General features: G+C 45.3%; 1 protein-coding gene and 1 non-coding gene across 2 annotated transcripts in view; one reads left to right on the top strand and one right to left on the bottom strand.

Moving 5' to 3' along the window:
• LOC126426557 (high affinity cGMP-specific 3',5'-cyclic phosphodiesterase 9A) overlaps positions 1–24,029 on the top strand; it is a 279,681-nt gene that overhangs the window by 68,707 nt on the left and 186,945 nt on the right. The window contains exon 4 of the mRNA XM_050088457.1: positions 7,266–7,393. Within this exon, the coding sequence (XP_049944414.1) occupies positions 7,266–7,393 (128 nt within the window). The remainder of the gene's footprint in view (positions 1–7,265; positions 7,394–24,029) is intronic.
• Positions 10,014–10,087, bottom strand: Trnat-ugu (transfer RNA threonine (anticodon UGU)). Its single transcript has one exon. It is a non-coding gene; the product is annotated as a tRNA-Thr (tRNA).

Consider the following 24,029-nt stretch of genomic DNA (forward strand, 5'->3'; position numbering starts at 1 on the left):
TGCTCTGTTGCCTGTGTCTATGTGCCTGTGGTTCTGTCAGTGTGATCATGTGATGTATCTGACCCCAGGAATGTGTCAATAAAGTTTCCCCTTCCTGGGACAATGAATTCACGGTGTTCTTATTTCAATTTCCAGGAGTGTATAACTCAGCGACGTAACACACATTCGACGCGTCGCAGAGGAAGAGAACAATTTCAGATCAAAGGAAAACTAACGTTTAGGTTGGTAACCCTATTCACACAAAAGCGCACAGGTCTCTTTAATCAGAAACATGCAGCCGCGCGGAGCAGCCGCCCGGTTTAAGGCGTCATGTCACGGACTGCGCGGCCCCTCCCGCCGGAGATTCGAGTCCTCCCTCGGGCATAGGTGTGTGTGTTGTTCTTAGCATAAGTTAGTTTAAGTTAGGGACTGATGACCTAAGCAGTTTGGTCCCTTAGGAATTCACACGCATTTGAACACTTTCAGAAACATGCAAACAAACAGTAGTCGTGCCACATCCACATCAAGACGTGCATAGTTCTCCAAAGCAGCGTGAGGTTATGGGCGAAACAACATTGCCAAACGAGATAATACCTCAAAAACGTGCAAGCAGGCGGGTTTCCTGGTGTGGGCGAAAATCGCTCAGAAATACCGTAAGAAAAGTCAACATCTTTTATGACGAACTGTTTTTCGATCTAGAAAACAACACAAATATTTCATTACGGACCACTAACGATGTTTTATTTCCATAAAACGAACTTCCTCCAGCCGCGCGGTATTATCCCAGCGGCCTGGGCTCTGCAGTCATGGACTGCACGGCTGATCCCGGCGGAGGTTCGAGTCCTCCCTCGGGCATGGATGTGTGTGTTTGTCCTTAGGATAATTTAGGTTAAGTAGTGTGTAAGCTTAGGGACTGATGACCTTAGCAGTTAAGTGCTATTAAGATTTCACCCACATTTGAACATTTTTGAACTTCCTCTACATCTACATCTACATCTACATTTATACTCCGCAAGCCACCCAACGGTGTGTGGCGGAGGGCACTTTACGTGCCACTGTCATTACCTCCCTTTTCTGTTCCAGTCGCGTATGGTTCGCGGGAAGAACGACTGTCTGAAAGCCTCCGTGCGCGCTCTAATCTCTCTAATTTTACATTCGTGATCTCCTCGGGAGGTATAAGTAGGGGGAAGCAATATATTCGATACATCATCCAGAAACTCGCCCTCTCGAAACCTGGCGAGCAAGCAACACCACGATGCAGAGCGCCTCTCTTGCAGAGTCTGCCACTTGAGTTTATTAAACATCTCCGTAACGCTATCACGGTTACCAAATAACCCCGTGACGAAACACGCCGCTCTTCTTTGGATCTTCTCTATCTCCTCTGTCAACCCGATCTGGTACGGACCCCACACTGATGAGCAATACTCAAGTATAGGTCGAACGAGTGTTTTGTAAGCCACCTCCTTTGTTGATGGACTACATTTTCTAAGCACTCTCCCAATGAATCTCAACCTGGCACCCGCCTTACCAACAATTAATTTTATATGATCATTCCACTTCAAATCGTTCCGCACGCATACTCCCAGATATTTTACAGAAGTAACTGCTACCAGTGTTTGTTCCGCTATCATATAATCATACAATAAAGGATCCTTCTTTCTATGTATTCGCAATACATTCCTGACCAATGCGTCAGGGAAGAGAAGGCAGCCATGCGTTTCCATGTGCTTGCAGCACATGGCTGTGCACAGGGAGTTAAAAAGAACGGATTACAATGGTTGATAGCTTCTCAAAAGCCGTATGTTTCTGTAGTGAACGCTAAGCAACGCTTGTGGTAGTGTAGAGAGGGACGCCACTGGACAGCGGGTGACTGGGAAATGGGCTATTTGGAGTGATCAATCACGCTGCACCCTGTGGCAGTCCGATGGAAGATTGTTTGATGAATACCTGGGGAACCATCGCTGCCGTCATGTGTAGTGCGAACAGTGAAGTGTGGAAGAGCTGGGGCCCTGGCACAGCGGGTGTTTTCTGTGGTTCACTGGTTAGCGTGTGTACCCTTACTGCAGTATACAAAACCCTAAATGTGGAAGGATATGCACACACTGCACGGAATTATCTCCTGCATACAGTAGGAACAGTTCGTAGACGATTGTTCATATCAGCATGACAATGCACCCTGTCATAAAGCAGCATCTGTGAGGCAATTGTGTTTATGGGCAATGACATTCCTGGAATGGACTGGCCTGCCCAGTGTTCCAACCTGAAGCCAATGGATCAGTTAGAATTTAGACATCACGCGAGACCCTAGTGTCCAACATCACTATCTGCTCTGTTTTCGCTTCTTCAGGAATAGTGGGCTGCCATTCCTCCTTAGACATCTGCTTGGAAGTGTCTCCAGCAGGGTTTAATTGGATCACACCCTGACTATCAAACCTGTGGTGTGCGTACTGTAAGACCTTCGGTACACACACCATCAGATTATTTGACCTGTCGCTCTAACGAAGTAGGCGAGTGTCAGCAATATGTCTCGTGGTCTTATCGTGGCGTGTTTATCTTCTGCCATTAGGTCAGACGATAGAAATGCCACTTGCACACTTAGAGTAGCAGATTGACGGTGACCAACTTTAAACAGAAGTTGATTAATTTTCACACACATTTATTAAAATAATAACAAGCATAAAAAAACTTAACTTGGTTCTGGATGCTATTTACAATTAACAATCTGTACTTCCTTTGGTCTTGGTACGTTAATCTTATTCTCACATATCTCTGATACTTGACAAAGTGTCTATTCATTTATCTACATGGCTATGTACAGGAATATGATAATCTTATTAGGTGCGGACTGAAACTTGACTACAGACTAATGCAGACTAAGGCAGACTAAGGCAGACTCACTAATTCGAGGTCTGTATACTCGTTATAATACCTCGAGCGTTCAGGTATCACTGCGCGAGTGTGATCCGCAAGGAGGAAAGGTTCTACGTTAGCAGCAATCTCATTGGCTGCGATACATATTAATACGTGGATCGGCGGAAGCAGAATTTGGTCCGTCTCTAAGGCAGCGCCATCTCGTAGTGCGGAGACAGACGAGCACTGTGCCTGCGCTGTTGTGCTTAGCGGGGCGCGCTCTAGTGGGAAAGTTGTGTACGCGCTGACTATGCGGAACTATGTACACAACGAAACCCATGTTAATTTAGGCAAGTATTTGACCAATTTCTGAAAAAAATATTTGATGCAGGACCTTAATATTTTTACTGTATGTTACATGATGATAATAGAGTCAACTGTAGTAAAATCTACTTTATCCATTATATAGTTTTTAAAAAATACTTTTTTTTAATTTGTTAACAAAAAATATTAAGTTTTTTCTGCAGAAAATATTTTTTGTGAACTTCCTAATGGGGTAAGATTAATGAATGTAGTTCCAGAGGTGGTTTTTTATGTTATACAGATTCTCTGAAAATTTCATTCATTTATCTATGATAGCTTCTGATATATTGGGGCATATGTACTGAACATTTTAGTTTGCGGGAGATTGACTGAAAAAACTTTTGAAATTTGTTACTTACAGTTAATTAAAACTGTCCTGCTGCGTATGGTGGCCCTTGTTTGGCCTCTAGCAGGTCTTCCAGCTTCTTTTTCACCTTCCTGGAAGTTTGTCTTCCTTTCTTGGTCATATTAGATGCAGACCTGTCTGCATCGGCTATCCTCATTTTATCGCAATGTTGCAGCCCAGTGATCATATTTGCGCCAGGATTAATTCCCAGCTTTTTCAGTACCCAACATTTTCCAATATTACCACAATTGAATGTAATTACAGCATCATGAACTCCTAGTTTCATTGTATGCATGCCTGCAAATACAGTTTTAGGAAGGCGGTTCCATATTATGCTGTTGAAACGTTCATTTGGGTTCTGTGTCCGCCCATACAAACATTTCCTTAGAAGGCCAGGTTGAGCCAAGTCTCTGAAAATAGGTTTAATTGCTGTAATAACAGCAGCAGGAAGAGAATGCTGGTGAGAATACGATTCTCCAGTTGCCTGAGCCCTATTGTATTTGCACCACGAATTTTCTCCTGATGGACACAATCCATGGTATGGCTTATCATCAGTAGAGCACTGATGGAAGAATATGGCCCAAACATCTCTCTTCATTGCCTCCACATTTTCTTTATTTCTCCGGATTGCCTGCCCATAGTATACCTTCAAGTTACTATTTCAGTTTTAGTTAACAGACCCTGTCCGGTCAACAATTTTCCATCTTCTAATTTTTTTCCTCTCATATCACCAGATAGTGTTCTCAGCCTTGTTCCCAAACGTTTTTGATTATGGCCTACACATTTTATTTTGCTAATAATGGCATCTCCATATGGCGAATTCACCACATTGTTGTGTGCCTTACTGTCACCATCGTCCAAATATTTGGTGTACCGCACACCTCTTGTTTCTACGGAGCGATGAAATATTTGTTGTACTCCATGAACTTCCATACCACCACTTGTTCCTCTAAAATTATCCACACAGTTGTGTTCTTTATGTTCACTGACTTTACAACATTTGCGATATTTAGACATTATCTCCATATCTAACACTTTACCGGTGTCTAAACTCATGTCAGTCACTACTCCATTCAGAGAAGTATGTCCTCTTTTCTGCCAACTTCCATTAAGTGCAACTGCAATATCCGAACATCCATCATTTTCTTCCACTGCTAACGTGCAATGCAGGGGATAGAAAGATCTGCCGGCCGGAGTGGCCGTGCGGTTCTAGGCGCTGCAGTCTGGAACCGCGTGACCGCTACAGTCGCAGGTTCGAATCCTGCCTCGGGCATGGATGTGTGTGATGTCCTTAGGTTAGTTAGGTTTAAGTAGTTCTAAGTTCTAGGGGACTGATGACCACAGCAGTTAAGTCCCATAGTGCTCAGAACCATTTAAAATACATTTTTTTAGAAAGATCTAAAATATATGCAGAAAAGTGGCTGACAGAAAAGTGGGCGTGGCACATAAACACACGTGATGGGAAAGAACTCTTTAAATGGTAGAATTATTTTTTCAGCAACATCCTTTTCAGAGGTACATAAATAAAACTTCAATCTATCGAAATATGATGAAAACCGAAAATCGATTTTTTTCGACCTGAACCACAATGTGGTCCCCTTAAGCCACAACCCATATTAATGCTCGGTAGTAGAAATCCAAATTCCTTTAATGAGGCAGTATAGACAACGAACTTTTGTGGCTTGGAGCCGGCCACTGTGGCCGAGCGGCTCTAGACGCTTCGTCCTCAGCTCGTGGTCGTGCGGTAGCGTTCTCGCTTCCCACGCCCGGGTTCTCGGGTTCGATTCTCGGCGGGGTCAGGGATTTTCTCTGCCTCGTGATGACTGGGTGTTGTATGATATCCTTAGGTTAGTTAGGTTTAAGTAGTTCTAAGTTCTAGGGGACTGATGACCATAGATGTTAAGTCCCATACTGCTCAGAGCCATTTGAACCATTCTAGACGCTTCAGTCCAGAACCATGCGGCTGCTAGGGTCGCAGGTTCGAATCCTGCCTCGCGCATGGATGTGTGTGATGTCCTTAGGTTAGTTAGGTTTAAGTAGTTCCAATTCTAGGGGACTGATGACCTCAGAGGTTAAGTCCCATAGTTCTTAGAGCCATTTGTGGCTTGAGGATGATAGTATCTCCACCTGTCAAAATATCGGCGGTTGCCGAAGACGTCACCCAGCTACATTCCTTTAAAGGGGCTCCGGAACGCCCTATACTTGCAATGTTAAAATAACGCTTATAAATTACATCTTTCCTCACAAAGTATTTGAGGTAGGAAGTTGAACTTTTTACAGATTATTTATTGGAATATGGGCTACAACTTAACACAGGAATTTTACAAAATTTTAGTTCAGTTATTAAAGATGATTTTTTTTCAATTGTAATGAAAATTCACAACATTTTTTTGCAATTTTTTATTTGTATATTCAAAAATATACAGTTTTTTGGAAAAAGGCTGTGTTAAATTATGCAGAAGGTACTGTGTAACATTTACTGAAAGTTTGAAACAAATATGTTTGGAAGATCCTTAGAAAACATGTAATTAGTATGAGAAAATAAAAGTTTTGGGAATCGAGCGACAAAGATTGCATTAACTTTTTAGTGCATTCCAGGTCCATAGGATGGATTATCTTCATCCTCTGCAAACTCTTCCTCCAGCTTCCTCTTGTTCCTCCTCCTGTTTACTCTTGCTTGTATTTCTAGACTCTTTACAGCCCTGTCTGCAGCCCGAAGGCGTTCCTTGTCTAAAGCAAGCATCGCTCGTTGTTGTGTTGGTAGATTTTGCTACCATTTTCTTCAGTTGCAGTTACTGCAACACTGTTCCAAAAGGTGGTCATGTATGAACACTTATCACATTTCAGTTGTATTTCACTAGCAAGTCCTACGTGCTTTATTATGGAGAGTTCCAGACCAACTTCACTACAATGAATACATCTTACACAGTTTGAAAAAATTCCTTTGAGAACCGACATATGAAATATTTCATTCGCATCCGATTCGCCCATAAAACATTCATAGTTTTCACTCATTGAACCAAGCTTCTTCTGTGAAGTATTTTCTTTCCCACTTTGACTGCTATGGGCAGGTGTACCTGAGAGGTTAGGTTCACTCACTTGGTTATCGTCTTTATTGTTTACAGTAATAACACATACCTTTGGCTTTCCAACATTTCTCCTTTTCTTAAAAGCCTTCAGAGGATTTCTAATAACTTTACTTTTACTCATTATTATACTTCAACAAAACAGAGACTCAAGAAACAGAATTAATTACGAATATTTTCGAGATAACGACAGAGTAAATAAACATGAAACAATCGACAATCACACCATCGATATATATTGAAGCATCACAGGTTAGCCACAACACATACTTTATCTCACATCACTAAAATGTACCTGATGAACACGGACGTTAATAATAACACCATTTGACAGCAGTTTAACAGCGCCACAGTGGGTCACGCCCATGTAGAACACATTTCAAAAAAAGTTTAAAAATAGTTGTAGTCTTCGGAATTGAATAAATTATACATCTATTAAAAGGTAATAGTCTGCAGATTCAGAAAACGCAAAAAAGTAACAATTGAACTTTTCATGATTTTGAGCCTTTCCGGAGCCCCTTAAGTAGTTTGACCAGTATGTCAAGTCTTTAAAACGAAGAACAGGTTATGACACCGGAGAGTTGTATTGGAGGTGCAAGGTGTAGTGATGTAGTGACGGTCCGCTGTTTCGATGTCTGCAGGGTGGCCCGACTGGAGCGGCAGATCCGGATGGACTTTGAGGAGCTGCCGCCATCCGTGAGGGACCTCAAGGAGCAGGTGGACGCCTTCAGGATCAAGCTGGAGACGACGGAGCATCTCAGCTGGATGGGTGAGTAACCATGGTCAACAAGCGTGGATCAACCATCAAGGTGCCAGATGAAGTGCAAAGACTGTGGGTCTGATTGTATCTTGGCGTATTTTTTATTAAACGATCTGCGTTATGTGGTAGTGATGACAATTATTAAATATGTCGCACTAGCATCTGTCATATTCTTGGGCCCGTATAGCTGAAAAAGGTGGTATCTGATAAGCTCTAAGGGACAAACATACGTGCAGCATCATATTACAGTCTCAGCTGGTATACTTTAAAAGATACTCATTCACAAAAAAAATTCTGGTGGGTGGAAATGTAAAGAAAATGTACCCACTGACATCCAGAAACTGAAGAGATACCTGACAAGAACTTCATTTGGAAATCCTCAGGTAGCGTTCCAGATCTACACCTACATCTACATACAGCAACCGACCTAACAGTGTCTGCTGGAGGGTACTTTGTCACTTCACCCTCTTGTACTCCTTTCTTCACCTGTGTGCAACGGCACAGCTCGAAGCAATAGAGATCACAACATAATATGACTGTCGCCAGGTCAGTATATATCCGATGTAGAGGTCCCAATACAAAGTATTACAGTGTTTGAGCCAAGTTACATGTGTTGTTGTTGTGGCCTTCACTCCAACGACTGGTCTGACGCAGCCCCATACAACAGTCTGACCCGTACAAGCGTCTCCACCTCTGCACACCTACTAAACCTGCACCCTCTTGAACCTGCTCACTTCAGTCGAGGCTTGGTCTCTCTCTACGATTTTTACTCCCACCCCCAGACTTCCCTCATCCTGAGGCATCAACAGATCCCTTCTTTTAATCAAGTTGTACCAAAAATTCCTTTATTCTCCAATTCTGTTCAGTATCTCCTCATCAATTGCTCTATCTGCCTATCTCATCTTCAGCATTTTTCCATAGCACCACATTTCAAAGGCGTCTATTCTCTTCTTGTCTGTTTATCGTTCATGTATCACTTCAATGCAAGGCTACTCTCTAGGTTCAAATGGTTCAAATGGCTGTGAGCACTATGGGACTTAACATCTGAGGTCATCAGTCCCTTAGAACTTAGATCTACTTAAACCTAACTAACCTAAGGGCATCAAACACATCCATGCCCGAGGCAGAATTCGAACCTGCGGCCGTAGCAGTCGCGCGGTTCCGGACTGAAGCGCCTAGAACCGCTCGGCCACCGCTACTCTCTACGAAAATACCTCCAGAAAACACCATGTAAAACTTAAATTTATTTTTTTCACAGGCTGCATTTCACAATCGTCCCAATTTCAGTGATATACTCGTATTTCGTTCCCGATATAACAAAATTCATCTGCTACTTCTAGTGTCTCATTTACTAATCTAATTCTCTCAGCATCGCCTGTTTTAATTCGACAGCATTCCGTTAGCCTTGTATTACTGTTGTTGAAGTTCATCTTACACTGTTTTCCAGACACTGTCGACTCCATTCGATGGGTCTTCCAAGACCTTTACCAATCGATGTGGCTACGGGAATGGTCAGCACACTGGACCCGCATTCGTGAGGACAGTGGTTCATATCCGCGCTTGGCCATCCTGAATTAGGTTTTCCGTGATTTCCCTAAATCGCCCGCCATACGGTCCAATACCATCTTTTCAAACTCTACCGTGCGAGCAATTCTAGGCTCGTAACCTAGGGCAGCTCCCCTATACTCCAGCGCCTCAGGTTCTTGTAAAATTTCTGCCCACAGCGATAAATTACGTCCAGTTCAGACGAATCCTGTTGGGAATCTTTTCTCTGTATTTGCGTCTGTACGGTCACTCTGCGCATTCCACGATAGTGATGGTTAGACTTTGCTATAACCGTAGTGCTAAAGAAACGAATGTGGTTGTACTCTGGTTCCAGTGCATCATCTGTTATTGCCGATTTATCCGTGTCGCATTGTAACCAGTTTTATTAAGGCCCAATCATTACTGTTGTACACAGAGGCCACAGACATTCAGTAACACAAAAAAGCATAAGAGTTGAAATTAGTGGAATTTGGGGATTAGTTCTCATCAAGTAAACCGCGTCATCTCTTCCACCCTACATCTACATGTACGCTCCGAAAGGCACCTTTCGTATGTGATGCCACTGTACTTTCCACCATCTGCCACACACGAATGGCACATGGGAGGAATATTTGTCGGCAGACCTCTGTCAGATCTCTGATTTCTCCAATTTTCACGTCGTGGTCATCTTGAGAGACCTGTGTTGGAGGAACTCTCCGACTCTTCCTGGAACACGCGCACTTGAAATGTCAACACTAAACCCCTTCGTGATGCACACCGCCTCTCTTGCAGCTTCTGCCACCGGAGTTTGTTGAGCTTCTCTGTAACTTTCTTGCGCCGACTACACGATCCCGCCACGAAACGCGCCGCTCTTCGTTGCATCTTCTCCGTCTCTCTTATTAACCCAACCTGTTAAAGTGTCCCAGACTGACGGGCAACATCCAGCAATCGGTCGAACAGTCGTTTTGTAACACACTTCTTTTCCGGATGTATTACATTTCCTAAAGGTTCCCCCAATCAAACTGAAACTGAAATTACAATGAAGTGTATGCCCTTAGCTGCATACAGGCGTTGATATGAGTCAGCGGGGACTGTTGAAAATGTATGCCCCGACCGGGACTCGAACCCGGGATCTCCTGCTGACACGGCAGACGCTCTATCCATCTGAGCCATCGAGGACAGAGAGGATAGTGCGACTGCAGGGACTTATCTCTGGCACGACTCCCGTGAGACCCACATTCTCAACTTATTGTCCCGCACTATGTTCATAGTGCCCCTGCCCATAATACTCATTACTCGCGGCTTTACCGCCGACTCCCGTTAAGAGTTCGGGCACTGTTTGTGCATCCGCACAGAAGAAGATGGTCAAATGGCCAGTGAGCCTTTACTACACTCCTGGAAATTGAAATAAGAACACCGTGAATTCATTGTCCCAGGAAGGGGAAACTTTATTGACACATTCCTGGGGTCAGACACTTCACATGATCACACTGACAGAACCACAGGCACATAGACACAGGCAACAGAGCATGCACAATGTCGGCACTAGTACAGTGTATATCCACCTTTCGCAGCAATGCAGGCTGCTATTCTCCCATCGAGACGATCGTAGAGATGCTGGATGTAGTCCTGTGGAACGGCTTGCCATGCCATTTCCACCTGGCGCCTCAGTTGGACCAGCGTTCGTGCTGGACGTGCAGACCGCGTGAGACGACGCTTCATCCAGTCCCAAACATGCTCAATGGGGGACAGATCCGGAGATCTTGCTGGCCAGGGTAGTTGACTTACACCTTCTAGAGCACGTTGTGTGGCACGGGATACATGCGGACGTGCATTGTCCTGTTGGAACAGCAAGTTCCCTTGCCGGTCTAGGAATGGTAGAACGATGGGTTCGATGACGGTTTGGATGTACCGTGCACTATTCAGTGTCCCCTCGACGATCACCAGTGGTGTACGGCCAGCGTAGGAGATCGCTCCCCACACCATGATGCCGGGTGTTGGCCCTGTGTGCCTCGGTCGTATGCAGTCCTGATTGTGGCGCTCACCTGCACGGCGCCAAACACGCATACGACCATCATTGGCACCAAGGCAGAAGCGACTCTCATCGCTGAAGACGACACGTCTCCATTCGTCCCTCCATTCGCGCCTGTCGCGACACCACTGGAGGCGGGCTGCACGATGTTGGGGCGTGAGCGGAAGACGGCCTAACGGTGTGCGGGACCGTAGCCCAGCTTTATGGAGACGGTTGCGAATGGTCCTCGCCGATACCCCAGGAGCAACAGTGTCCCTAATTTGCTGGGAAGTGGCGGTGCGGTCCCCTACGGCACTGCGTAGGATCCTACGGTCTTGCCGTGCATCCGTGCGTCGCTGCGGTCCGGTCCCAAGTCGACGGGCACGTGCACCTTTCGCCGACCACTGGCGACAACATCGATGTACTGTGGAGACCTCACGCCCCACGTGTTGAGCAATTCGGCGGTACGTCCACCCGGCCTCCCGCATGCCCACTATACGCCCTCGCTCAAAGTCCGTCAACTGCACATACGGTTCACGTCCACGCTGTCACGGCATGCTACCAGTGTTAAAGACTGCGATGGAGCTCCGTATGCCACGGCAAACTGGCTGACACTGACGGCGGCGGTGCACAAATGCTGCGCAGCTAGCGCCATTCGACGGCCAACACCGCGGTTCCTGGTGTGTCCGCTGTGCCGTGCGTGTGATCATTGCTTGTACAGCCCTCTCGCAGTGTCCGGAGCAAGTATGGTGGGTCTGACACACCGGTGTCAATGTGTTCTTTTTTCCATTTCCAGGAGTGTATATATACAGGGTGTTTCAAAAATGACCGGTATCTTTGAAACGACAATAAAAACGAAACGAGCAGCGATATGCTTGGGACAACAGTACATTTTCAGGCAGACAAACTTTCGAAATTACAGTAGTTACAATTTTTAACAACAGATGGCGCTGCGGTCTGGGAAACTCTATAGTACGATATTTTCCAAATATCCACCATGCGTAGCAATAATATGGCGTAGTCTCTGAATGAAATTACCCGAAACCTTTGACAACGTGTCTGGCGGAATGGCTTCACATGCAGATGAGATGTACTGCTTCAGCTGTTCAATTGTTTCTGGATTCTGGCGGTACACCTGGTCTTTCAAGCGTCCCCACAGAAAGAAGTCACAGGGGTTCATGTCTGGCGAATAGGGAGGCCAATCCACGCCGCCTCCTGTATGTTTCGGATAGCCCAAAGCAATCACACGATCATCGAAATATTCATTCAGGAAATTAAAGACGTCGGCCGTGCGATGTGGCCGGGCACCATCTTGCATAAACCACGAGGTGTTCTAAGAATGTCCAGATAGCGTGATGCACTAATCGTTTCGGATCTGAAAAATGGGCCAATGATTCCTTTGGAAGAAATGGCGGCCCAGACCAGTAATTTTTGAGGATGCAGGGACGATGGGACTGCAACATGGGGCTTTTCGGTTCCCCATATGCGCCAGTTCTGTTTATTGACGAAGCCGTCCAGGTAAAAATAAGCTTCGTCAGTAAACCAAATCCTGCCCACATGCATATCGCCGTCATCAATCCTGTGCACTATATCGTTAGCGAATGTCTCTCGTGCAGCAACGGTAGCGGCGCTGAGGGGTTACCGCGTTTGAATTTTGTACGGATAGAGGTGTAAACTCTGGCGCATGAGACGATAGGTGGACGTTGGCGTCATTTGGACCGCAGCTGCAACACGGCGAACGGAAACCCGAGGCCGCTGTTGGATCACCTGCTGCACTAGCTGCGCGTTGCCCTCTGTGGTTGCCGTACGCGGTTGCCCTACCTTTCCAGCACGTTCATCCGTCACGATCCCAGTCCGTTGAAATTTTTCAAACAGATCCTTTATTGTATCGCTTTTCGGTCCTTTGGTTACATTAAACCTCCGTTGAAAACTTCGTCTTGTTGCAACAACACTGTGTTCTAGGCGGTGGAATTCCAACATCAGAAAAATCCTCTGTTCTAAGGAATAAACCATGTTGTCCACAGCACACTTGCACGTTGTGAACAGCACACGCTTACAGCAGAAAGACGACGTACAGAATGGCGCACCCACAGACTGCGTTGTCTTCTATATCTTTCACATCACTTGCAGCGCCATCTGTTGTTGAAAATTGTAACTACTGTAATTTCGAAAGTTTGTCTGCCTGAAAATGTACTGTTGTCCCAAGCATATTGCAACAAACGGTGTATTTCTATCGCTGCTCGTTTAGTTTTTATTGCCGTTTCAAACATACCGGTCATTTTTGAAACACCCTATATATATATATATATATATATATATATATATATATATATATATATATATATATATATATATATATATATTGTTTGTGTCCGGAAGAAGAGATACCATCTTCAGTGGCGGAACACTTACGGCAATCGCCGGTAAAGCCGCGAGTAATGAGTACGATGGGCAGAGTCACTATGAATATAGTGCGGGACAATAAGTTGAGAATGTGGGTCTCACGGGAGTCGTGCCAGAGATAAGTCCCTGCAGTCGCACTATCCTCTGTGTCCTCGGTGGCTCAGATGGATACAGCGTCTGCTGTGTCAACAGGAGATCCCGGGTTCGAGTCCCGGTCGGGGCATACATTTTCAACAGTCCCCGTTGACTCATCAACGCCTGTATGCAGCTAAGGGTATACATTTCATTGTAATTTCATTCTAACGAGCTGCATGGTCACCGATGGTATCTGGGTATCTGTCCGAAAGAACAGATACCATCTTTATATATATATATATATACAATCTGAAACTGTCATCTACTTTTCCTACAATTTGTTTTTTGTGCTCGTTACACCTTAGACCACTTCAAGTGACCTGTCAGAAGACTGCTGACAAATATACGTATACATGGTGTATCATAACTAATGGCGTAAAATATAAAGTTGAAAGTACACGGTAGTAGAAGCAAAAAAGTCTCAGTAAACGTAGGGTCGAAAATGCATACCTTAAGAGCTACGAGCAATTTTTCATCTTCGATACTGTGAAGCAAGTCTCTTCTACTGCAAGTTGTTTGCTTTCCATATTTTGCGAACTGATAGTGTGGTCCACAACGAGAAAAAAAAGTCCAGTAAACATATGCTCTAAAATGCATTCCTTAAGGGCTATGAGCACTTGTTCATCTCTGGTACCTTGGAACACAACTCTTCACCAACATATGCAAAGCAAAGAACTTGCAGTAGAAGAGCTTTGTTTCACAGTAACTATCTATCTATATATACAGGGTGAAGCGAAATTCACTCCTCACATGCCTGCGTTAAAAAAATGTGTGTCACAAAATTTCGCCTGGCGAGTCCATCCGGCAGAGAAAGAACGTTAAAGAGTGGCAAGCTGGCAACACTGTAACCACATGTGTGGTAACTACCTCTGTGAGCACATAATGTTTGTGCTGCACAGTTGGTGCAGTGGATAGGGTTTTGGGTTAGCATGCAAGAGGTCGATGGTTTGATCCTGGTTGAGGTATATGTTTTTTGTTTGGTAAATGTACTCCAGGTGGTACGGTATCTGGCATCTTTATCATCAACAGCGATTGCAGCGGGTCCTCTAGAAAACACTTGCACTTACATAATCGTAGAAATGGAAGACTGGTCAGCTTTGAAAGAAGGCCTTTTAATGTAATGGAATTTCACAATTACCACATCTTCTAGAGGCGAAACCTGTTTTCTTTGTACCCTCCTCCAATGGTCCAGAGGTTAGTAGCAATTATTATTCTTGCCTAGGGACCGATGACTTAAGCAGTTTGGCCCCATAGAACCTTACCACAAATTTCCAGTTTGCCTATTTCGCATTTGTGTAACCACGTATTTGTTACGTTCAGAGTTACAAAATGTTGTAAACTTAGGATACATGTGACCTAAGAAAAGGCGTATGAAATATCAGAATGAGTTTAAAAAAAAAAAAAAAAATCGCAGTAACCCAGGATCGAACCCACAACCTCTTGTGTGGTAACCCAAAACTCCATCCTCTGCACTAACTGTACAGCACGCTCAACAGCTTATGACAAAGATAGTTATCATATGTGTGGTTACAGTGTTGCCAGATTACCACTCTTTAACGTCCTTTTTCTGCCGGATGCCCTTGCCGGACGAAATTTTGTGAGAGACATTTTTTTATCGCTGGCATACCCAGTCTATGTATACACACACTTGCAACCTACTTTCCCAATTACCTGCTCGATGTCCCAGTCTCTGTCTTCCTCTACAGTATTTACTCTCTAAAGCTCCCTCTAGTACTATTGAAGTTATTCCCTAGTAACTTAACACATTCCCTATAGTCCTTCTTTTTGTCGGGTTCTGCATATGTTCCTCTCTTCGCCAATTCTGCCGAGAACCTCCTCATTCCTTATCTAACCAGACCTCCCAAGTTTCTTTTGTAGCATCACATCTCAGACGCTACGATTCTCATCTTTTCCGGCTTTCTCAATGGCCATTATTCACCACCATACAGTGCTGTGCCCCAAATGTACACTCTCAGAAATTAAGGCTTATGTTTGGTACCAGTGGACTTCTCTCGGCGCCGGCCGCGGTGGTCGAGCGGTTCTAGGCGCTTCAGTCGGGAACCACGCGGCTGCTACGGTTGCAGGTTCGAATCCTGGTTCGGGCATGGATGTGTGTGATGTCCTTAGGTTAGTTAGATTTAAGTACCTCTGTTCTAGGTGACTGATGATCTCAGATGTTAAGTCCCACAGTGCTCAGAGCCATTTGAACCATTTGAACTTCTCTCGGCCAGGAGTACCCCTTTGCCTGTTCTAATGTGGTTTCTTTTCCTCCTCCGTGGTCACCATTTTTTGTTAATTTTCTCGCTATTCTCATTTCTTCTACATCTACACTCCTGGAAATTGAAATAAGAACACCGTGAATTCATTGTCCCAGGAAGGGGAAACTTTATTGACACATTCCTGGCGTCAGATACATCACATGATCACACTGACAGAACCACAGGCACATAGACACAGGCAACAGAGCATGCACAATGTCGGCACTAGTACAGTGTATATCCACCCTTCGCAGCAATGCAGGCTGCTATTCTCCCATGGAGACGATCGTAGAGATGCTGGATGTAGTCCTGTGGAACGGCTTGCCATGCCATTTCCACCTGGCGCCTCAGTTGGACCAGCGTTCGTGCTGGACGTGCAGACCGCGTGAGACGACGCTTCATCCAGTCCCAAACATGCTCAATGGGGGACAGATCCGGAGATCTTGCTGGCCAGGGTAGTTGACTTACACCTTCTAGAGCACGTTGTGTGGCACGGGATACATGCGGACGTGCATTGTCCTGTTGGAGCAGCAAGTTCCCTTGCCGGTCTAGGAATGGTAGAACGATGGGTTCGATGACGGTTTGGATGTACCGTGCACTATTCAGTGTCCCCTCGACGATCACCAGTGGTGTACGGCCAGTGTAGGAGATCGCTCCCCACACCATGATGCCCGGTGTTTGCCCTGTGTGCCTCGGTCGTATGCAGTCCTGATTGTGGCGCTCACCTGCACGGCGCCAAACACGCATACGACCATCATTGGCACCAAGGCAGAAGCGACTCTCATCGCTGAAGACGACACGTCTCCATTCGTCCCTCCATTCACGCCTGTCGCGACACCACTGGAGGCGGGCTGCACGATGTTGGGGCGTGAGCGGAAGACTGCCTAACGGTGTGCGGGACCGTAGCCCAGCTTCATGGAGACGGTTGCTAATGGTCCTCGCCGATACCCCAGGAGCAACAGTGTCCCTAATTTGCTGGGAAGTGGCGGTGCGGTCCCCTACGGCACTGCGTAGGATCCTACGGTCTTGGCGTGCATCCGTGCGTCGCTGCGGTCCGGTCCCAGGTCGACGGGCACGTGCACCTTCCGCCGACCACTGGCGACAACATCGATGTACTGTGGAGACCTCACGCCCCACGTATTAAGCAATTCGGCGGTACGTCCACCCGGCCTCCCGCATGCCCACTATACGCCCTCGCTCAAAGTCCGTCAACTGCACATACGGTTCACGTCCACGCTGTCGCGGCATGCTACCAGTGTTAAAGACTGCGATGGAGCTCCGTATGCCACGGCAAACTGACTGACACTGACGGCGGCGGTGCACAAATGCTGCGCAGCTAGCGCCATTCGACAGCCAACACCGCGGTTCCTGGTGTGTCCGCTGTGCCGTGCGTGTGATCATTGCTTGTACAGCCCTCTCGCAGTGTCCGGAGCAAGTATGGTGGGTCTGACACACCGGTGTCAATGTGTTCTTTTTTCCATTTCCAGGAGTGTAATTACCTTTGTCTTCTTCCAGTTTATTCTCAATCCATGCTGCGTACTCAGACTCTTGATACCACTCAAACGTACTGTAATTCTTCTTCATTTTCACTGAGAGTAGCAATGTCATCAGCGAATCTTATCACTGATATCCTTTCAACCTCAACTTGAATCCGACTCTTGAACCTTTCTTTTACTTCTGTCATTGCTACCTCGGCGTAGACTATCGTTTGTACAGTAGGACCAAAAGACTACATCCCTATCTTACACCCATTTTAACCCGCAGCACCCTGCACCCTTTATAAAGCTTCACATGTTCAAACTTTTTTTAGCCTCACTATTTTTCCTTCTAGAGTCCCTTTCCATCTTCAGGTCAGTTACTTCCGAATGCGATTCTAGTTGTGCCACTAGCCTTTACCACATTCTGCTTACGGCCTAACACAGACTCCATTCCTCACCTACATTTAGTTCTTTATGTCTCCAATTAACCCCCTACATTCCTCAGGAGCTCCACATCTCACTATCGCTGAGAGCATGTCCCTATGGCGTGGCGAGGCTGTCAGGCACCAGCCGACTGCTACCCCGGGCTGTAGTGTAGCTACATGAGCAGGCGCAGCGTCCCCACAGCCGTAATCTGAAGCCCAGGGACCCACCTATTAACTCAACTGGAGTGGAGACAATCAGGGGACGAGGCGGTTCGCGCTGGACTACCAGCAGATGACCGGGACGAAGCCTCCCTGGGGTCTGGCTGCTGTGAACACAGTGACGTCTGCCTCTCATCGTCATCATCATCACCATGACATACATTCAGAAAACAATTTAAAGTTGAGCGCACCATCTTCTTCGCAACCGTTCGATCGTTCTTGTACCCTCGGATCTGTAGTCGCACATTTTCGTGTCCGGCTTTGGTCCATATATGGCAGACTGTGGTCTAAAAACAACGGTCGGTTGAACCTCAATATTTTGTTGTTTTATAAATGGAAACGAGATCCGTTGTCGGTTGTATGTTAATACTCTTTATTTAATTTGTGCGATTAGCAAATTTCGACACTGCGTCATTTTACACGTGTTTGTGGAAGATGAATCCGATATCTACATCTATACTCCGCAAGCCACCCAAAGGTGTGTGGCGGAAGGCAATTTACGTGCCACTGTCATTACCTCCCTTTCCTGTTCCAGTCGCGTATGGTTCGCGGGAAGAACGACTGCCGGAAAGCCTCCGTGCGCGCTCGAATCTCTCTAATTTTACATTCGTGATCTCCTCGGGGGGTATAAGTAGGGGGAAGCAATATATTCGATACCTCATCCAGAAACGTACCATCTCGAAACCTGGACAGAAAGCTACACCGCGATGCAGAGCGCCTCTCTTGCAGAGTCTGCCACTTGAGTTTGTTAAACATCTCCGTAACGCTATCACGCTTACCAAATAACCCTGTGACGAAACGCGCCGCTCTTCTTTGGATCTTCTCTATCTCCTCCGTCAACCCGACCTGGTACGGATCCAACATGACGAGCAATACTCAAGTATAGGTCGAACGAGTGTTTTGTAAGCCACCTCCTTTGTTGATGGACTACATTTTCTAAGGACTCTCCCAATGAGTCTCAACCTGGCACCCGCCTTATCAACAGTTAATTTTATATGGTCATTCGACTTCAAATCGTTCCGTACGCATACTCCCAGATATTTTACAGAAGTAACTGCTACCAGTGTTTGTTCCGCTATCATATAATCATACAATAAAGGATCCTTCTTTCTATGTATTCGCAATATATTACGTTTGTCTATGTTAAGGGTCAGTTGCCACTCCCTGCACCAAGTGCCTATCCGCTGCAGATCTTCCTGCATTTCGCTGCAGTTTTCAAATGCTGCACTTCTCTGTATACTACAGCATCATCCGCGAAATGCTGCGTGGATGTAAAGGATGACGTATTTAAGTTGATGTAACCTATGTGGTTGAAAATGACACAACGTCGAAATTAGCTAACCTCGCACAGATTAAAGAATGGACATTAACGTGCACTCTACAACGATTATGAAACAGAGGAACAAAATTTTTATTTTGTTTTTTCAATTAACTTAGTATTTGGCGTGAATGTTTAGAACCCTGCATTACTCAGAACCATTTATCAAGTGATTTGAAATAACAGTGACGGAAAAAACCGCAACTTCTTAAGTAATAGAACCCAGTACGTTGTCCTCCATGGTGAGTGTTCATCGGAGGTGAGGGTATCATCTGGAGTGCCCCCAGGGAAGTGTGGTAGGTCTGCTGTTGTTTTCTGTCTACATAAATGATCTTTTGGATAGGGTGGATAGCAATGTGCGACTGTTTGCTGATGATGCTGTGGTGTACGGCAAGGTGTCGTCGTTGAGTGACTGTAGGAGGATACAAGATGACTTGGACAGGATTTGTGATTGCTGTAAAGAATGACAGCTAACTCTAAACATAGATAAATGTAAATTAATGCAGATGAATAGGAAAAAGAATCCCGTAATGTTTGAATACTCCATTAGTAGTGTAGCGCTTGACACAGTCACGTCGCTTAAATATTTGGGCGTCACATTGCAGAGCGATATGAAGTGGGACAAGCATGTAATAGCAGTTGTGGGGAAGACGGATAGTCGTCTTCGGTTCATTGGTAGAATTTTGGGAAGATGTGGTTCATCTGTAAAGGAGACCGCTTATAAAACACTAATACGACGTATTCTTGAGTACTGCTCGAGCGTTTGGGATCCCTATCAGGTCGGATTGAGGGAGGACATAGAAGCAATTCAGAGGCGGGCTGCTAGGTTTGTTACTGGTAGGTCTGATCATCACGTGAGTGTTACGGAAATGCTTCAGGAACTCGGGTGGGAGTCTCTAGAGGAAAGGAGGCGTTCTTTTCGTGAATCGGTACTGAGGAAATTTAGAGAACCAGCATTTGACTGCAGTACAATTTTACTGCCGCCAACTTATATTTCGCGGAAAGACCACAAAGATAGGAGAGATTAGGGCAGTCATTTTTCCCTCGTTCTGTTTGGGAGTGGAACAGGGAGAGAAGATGCTAGTTGTGGTACTAGGTACCCTCCGCCACGCACCGTATTGTGGATTGCGGAGTATGGATGTAGATGTAGATGTAGACATGCATTCAGAAACCAAAATAAATTTCAGAGCACCATCTTCTTCGCAATCGTTCGACCGTTCTTGTACCCTTGGATCTGTAGTCGCAAATTTTCCTTCGTGTCCACATGTGGCAGACTGTGGTCTAAAAACAACTATCAGTTGAACCTCAGTGTTTTGTTGTTGTATAAATGGAAACGAGATCCGTTGTCGGTTGTGTGTTAATATTCTTTATTTAATTTGTGTGATTAGCTAATTTCGACACTGCGTCATTTTACACATGTATGTGGAGGATGAATCCGATATTTAGACAATGTAAAGCATGACGTATATAAGTTGATGTAACGCACGTGCTTGAAAATGACACAATGTCAAAATTAGCTAACCTCGCAGAGATTAAAGAAAGGACATTAACGTACAGTCTACAACGATCATATTTTCATTTGTGAAATATTTATAAGCTGCTGGCATACACAGAAACAAAATTTTTATTTTCTTTTTTCAATTCACTTAGTATTTGGCGTGAATGTTTAGAACCCTGCATTACTCAGAACCATTGAATGCTGAGAAAAATCCTGTCTCTCAAGAAACACCGAGGAAGTGCACTAAATAGCGAAACGTTAATTTTTGAGTTAAATTAACCTAACCTAAATGTGATACATATTAAGCTAGATTCGACAAAAGTCTCATTTCCGCAACCAGTGCTTTTTTAAAAGTACCTAGTTTCGACATTACTGAGCAAAACGACGGAGGGGATATTTTTTTCGTTTCCACACTGTTTGATCTATCATACTGTTCCTAGAACATGGAGCTGCTTTGTTCTCTCTCTGTTCCTCTTGTGACCTTCTAATGTGTATCCCGCTAAAGACGTTAGAAGTTTAATTTCTGCAGCATCGGTTCTACTCAATTGTTTGGTGGTTTAAGTTCATATTTCAGATCCATAGAGCAGGAAACTTACAGTCATAGCATTATATAGAATTGAAGCATTCAATCTCTTTCCTGGTTCAGTTGAGAAGCGTTGAGATAATCGTACCTAAGACATGCAAGTACCTGAAACTTCCTGGCAGATTAAAACTGTGTGCCCGACCGAGACTCGAACTCGGGACCTTTGCCTCTCATGGGCAAGTGCTCTACCAACTGAGCTACCAAAGCACGACTCACGCCCGGTACTCACAGATTTACTTCTGCCAGTACCTCGTCTCCTACCTTCCAAACTTTACAGAAGCTCTCCTGCGAAATTCTGGATGCAAGTACCTGTCTATTAGGATGGTGCATAAGCTCGTAGCGTTTTTGTTTTACCTCAAGGTATTCCAGTTGCTATGGGTTTATTTATCGATATTCAGTTTTTATTTGCATTTCACTGTCGGTATTTGAGTTTACACACTGTCATTTTGTCATTTGTACGCTACTGGCCATTAAAATTGCTACACCAAGAAGAAATGCAGATGATAAACGGGTATACATTGGACAAATATATTATTCTAGAACTGACATGTGATTACATTTTCACGCAAATTCGGTGTTCAGAAATGTTCAAATGTGTGTAAAATCTTGTGGGAATTAACTGCTAAGGTCATCAGTCCCTAAGATTACACACTACTTAACCTAAATTATCCTGAGGACAAACACACACACACCCATGCCCGAGGGAGAACTCGATCCTCCGCACGGCCAATTTGAGTGCATAGATCCTGAGAAATTAGTACCCACAACAACCACCTCTGGTCGTAATAAAGGCTTCGATACGCCTGGGCATTGAGTCAAACAGAGCTTGGATGGCGCGTACAGGTACAGCTGCCCATGCAGCTTCAACACGATACCACAGTTCATCAAGAGTAGTGACTAGCGTATTGTGACGAGCCAGTTGCTCGGCCACCATTGACCAGACGTTTTCAATTGGTGAGAGTTCTGGAGAATGTGCTGGCCAGGGCAGCAGTCGAACATTTTCTGTATCCAGAAAGGCCCGTACAGTACCTGCAACATGCGGTCGTGCATTATCCTGCTGAAATGTAGGGTTTCGCAGGGATCGAATGAAGGGTAGAGCCACGGGTCTTAACACATCTGAAATGTAACGTCCACTGTTCAAAGTGCCGTCAATGCGAACAAGAGGTGACCGAGAAGTGTAACCATACCATCACGCTGGGTGATACGCCAGTATGGCGATGACGAAAACTCGCTTTCAATGTGCGTTCACCGCGATGTCGCCAAACACGGATGCAACCATCGTGATACTGTAAACAGAACCTGGATTCATCCGAAAAAATGACGTTTTGCCATTCGTGCACCCAGGTTCGTCGTCGAGTACACCATTGCAGGCGCTCCTGTCTGTGATGCAGCGTCATGGGTAACCGCAGCCATGGTCTCCGAGCTAATAGTCCGTGCTGCTGCAAACGTCGTAGAACTGTTCGTGCAGATGGTTGTTGTCTTGCAAACGTCCCCATCTGTTGACTCAGGGATCGAGACGTGGCTGCACGATCCGTTACAGCCATGCGGATAAGATGCCTGTCATCTCGACTGCTAGTGATACGAGGCCGTCAGGATCCAGCACGGCGTTCCGTATTACCCTCCTGAACCCACCGATTCCATATTCTGCTAACAGTCATTGGATGTCGACCAGCTCGATCAGCAATGTCGCGAAACGATAAACCGCAATCGCGATAGGCTACAATCCGACCTTTATCAAAGTCGTAAAGGTGATGGTACGCATTTCTCCTCCTTACACGAGGCATCACAACAACGTTTCACCAGGCAACGCCGGTCAACTGCTGTTTGTGTATGAGAAATCGGTTGGAAACTTCCCTCATGTCAACACGTTGTAGGTGTCGCCACTGGCGCCAACCTTGTGTGAATGCTCTGAAAAGCTAATCATTTTCATATCACAGCATCTTCTTCCTGCCTGTTAAATTTCGCGTCTGTAGCACGTCATGTTAGTGGTGTAGCAGTTTTAATGGCCAGTAGTGTAGGTAGTGAATGCAGCTGTGGCCACCAGAAAATGGAGTGCCATGTGGAGAAACCGGAACGTTTCCGGCCTATTCTTCTATTTGAGATCAAAAGAGGGGTGACAGCAGCGGATGCAACCAGAAACATTTGCTCCATGTACGGGGATACTGCCACTAGGCAGAGCACGGCAAGAAAATGGTTTCCTCGTTCTAAGGAGTATCGTCTTGACATTAGTGACTCTTCGTCATCAGGAAGAAGTTTGGGGTTCGATGAAGATCGTATAAACGCATTGATCCACAATTATCCACGTCTGTGTACTCGAGAACCGGCAAATATGATGAAGTGTGATCAGTCCACAATCTTGTAACGTTTGTATGCAGTGGGGAAAGTTGAAAGATCGGATGTATGCTCTAACAAGGGGAGGCCGCCAATTGTGAAATTCAGATTCGATTCATACTGCGCATAATAAAAGCTCATGGCCGGAGGTGTAATGTGGCAAAGCACCAAGATGCACTTCTCAGCCGTTGTCGAGAAAATCGACACTTAAAAGGAACCGTTGCGGTGAAATACTCTCTACGATTGATAAATGTCTACAGCGTGGTGGTGCAGCGGTAAGCGCTCGGATTCGTAATCCGAAGGGCGCCGGATCGAATCTCGCGCCATGTAACTTTTTTTTTTAGTATTTGTTTTTTGTAATTTATATATATATATATATATATATATATATATATATATATATATATATATATATATATAAATAATTCCCGGCAATCAGTTGCAACCATTATGCATATAATA

Source organism: Schistocerca serialis, chromosome 11 (assembly GCF_023864345.2).
Source record: "Schistocerca serialis cubense isolate TAMUIC-IGC-003099 chromosome 11, iqSchSeri2.2, whole genome shotgun sequence".
Lineage (NCBI taxonomy): Eukaryota > Metazoa > Arthropoda > Insecta > Orthoptera > Acrididae > Schistocerca > Schistocerca serialis.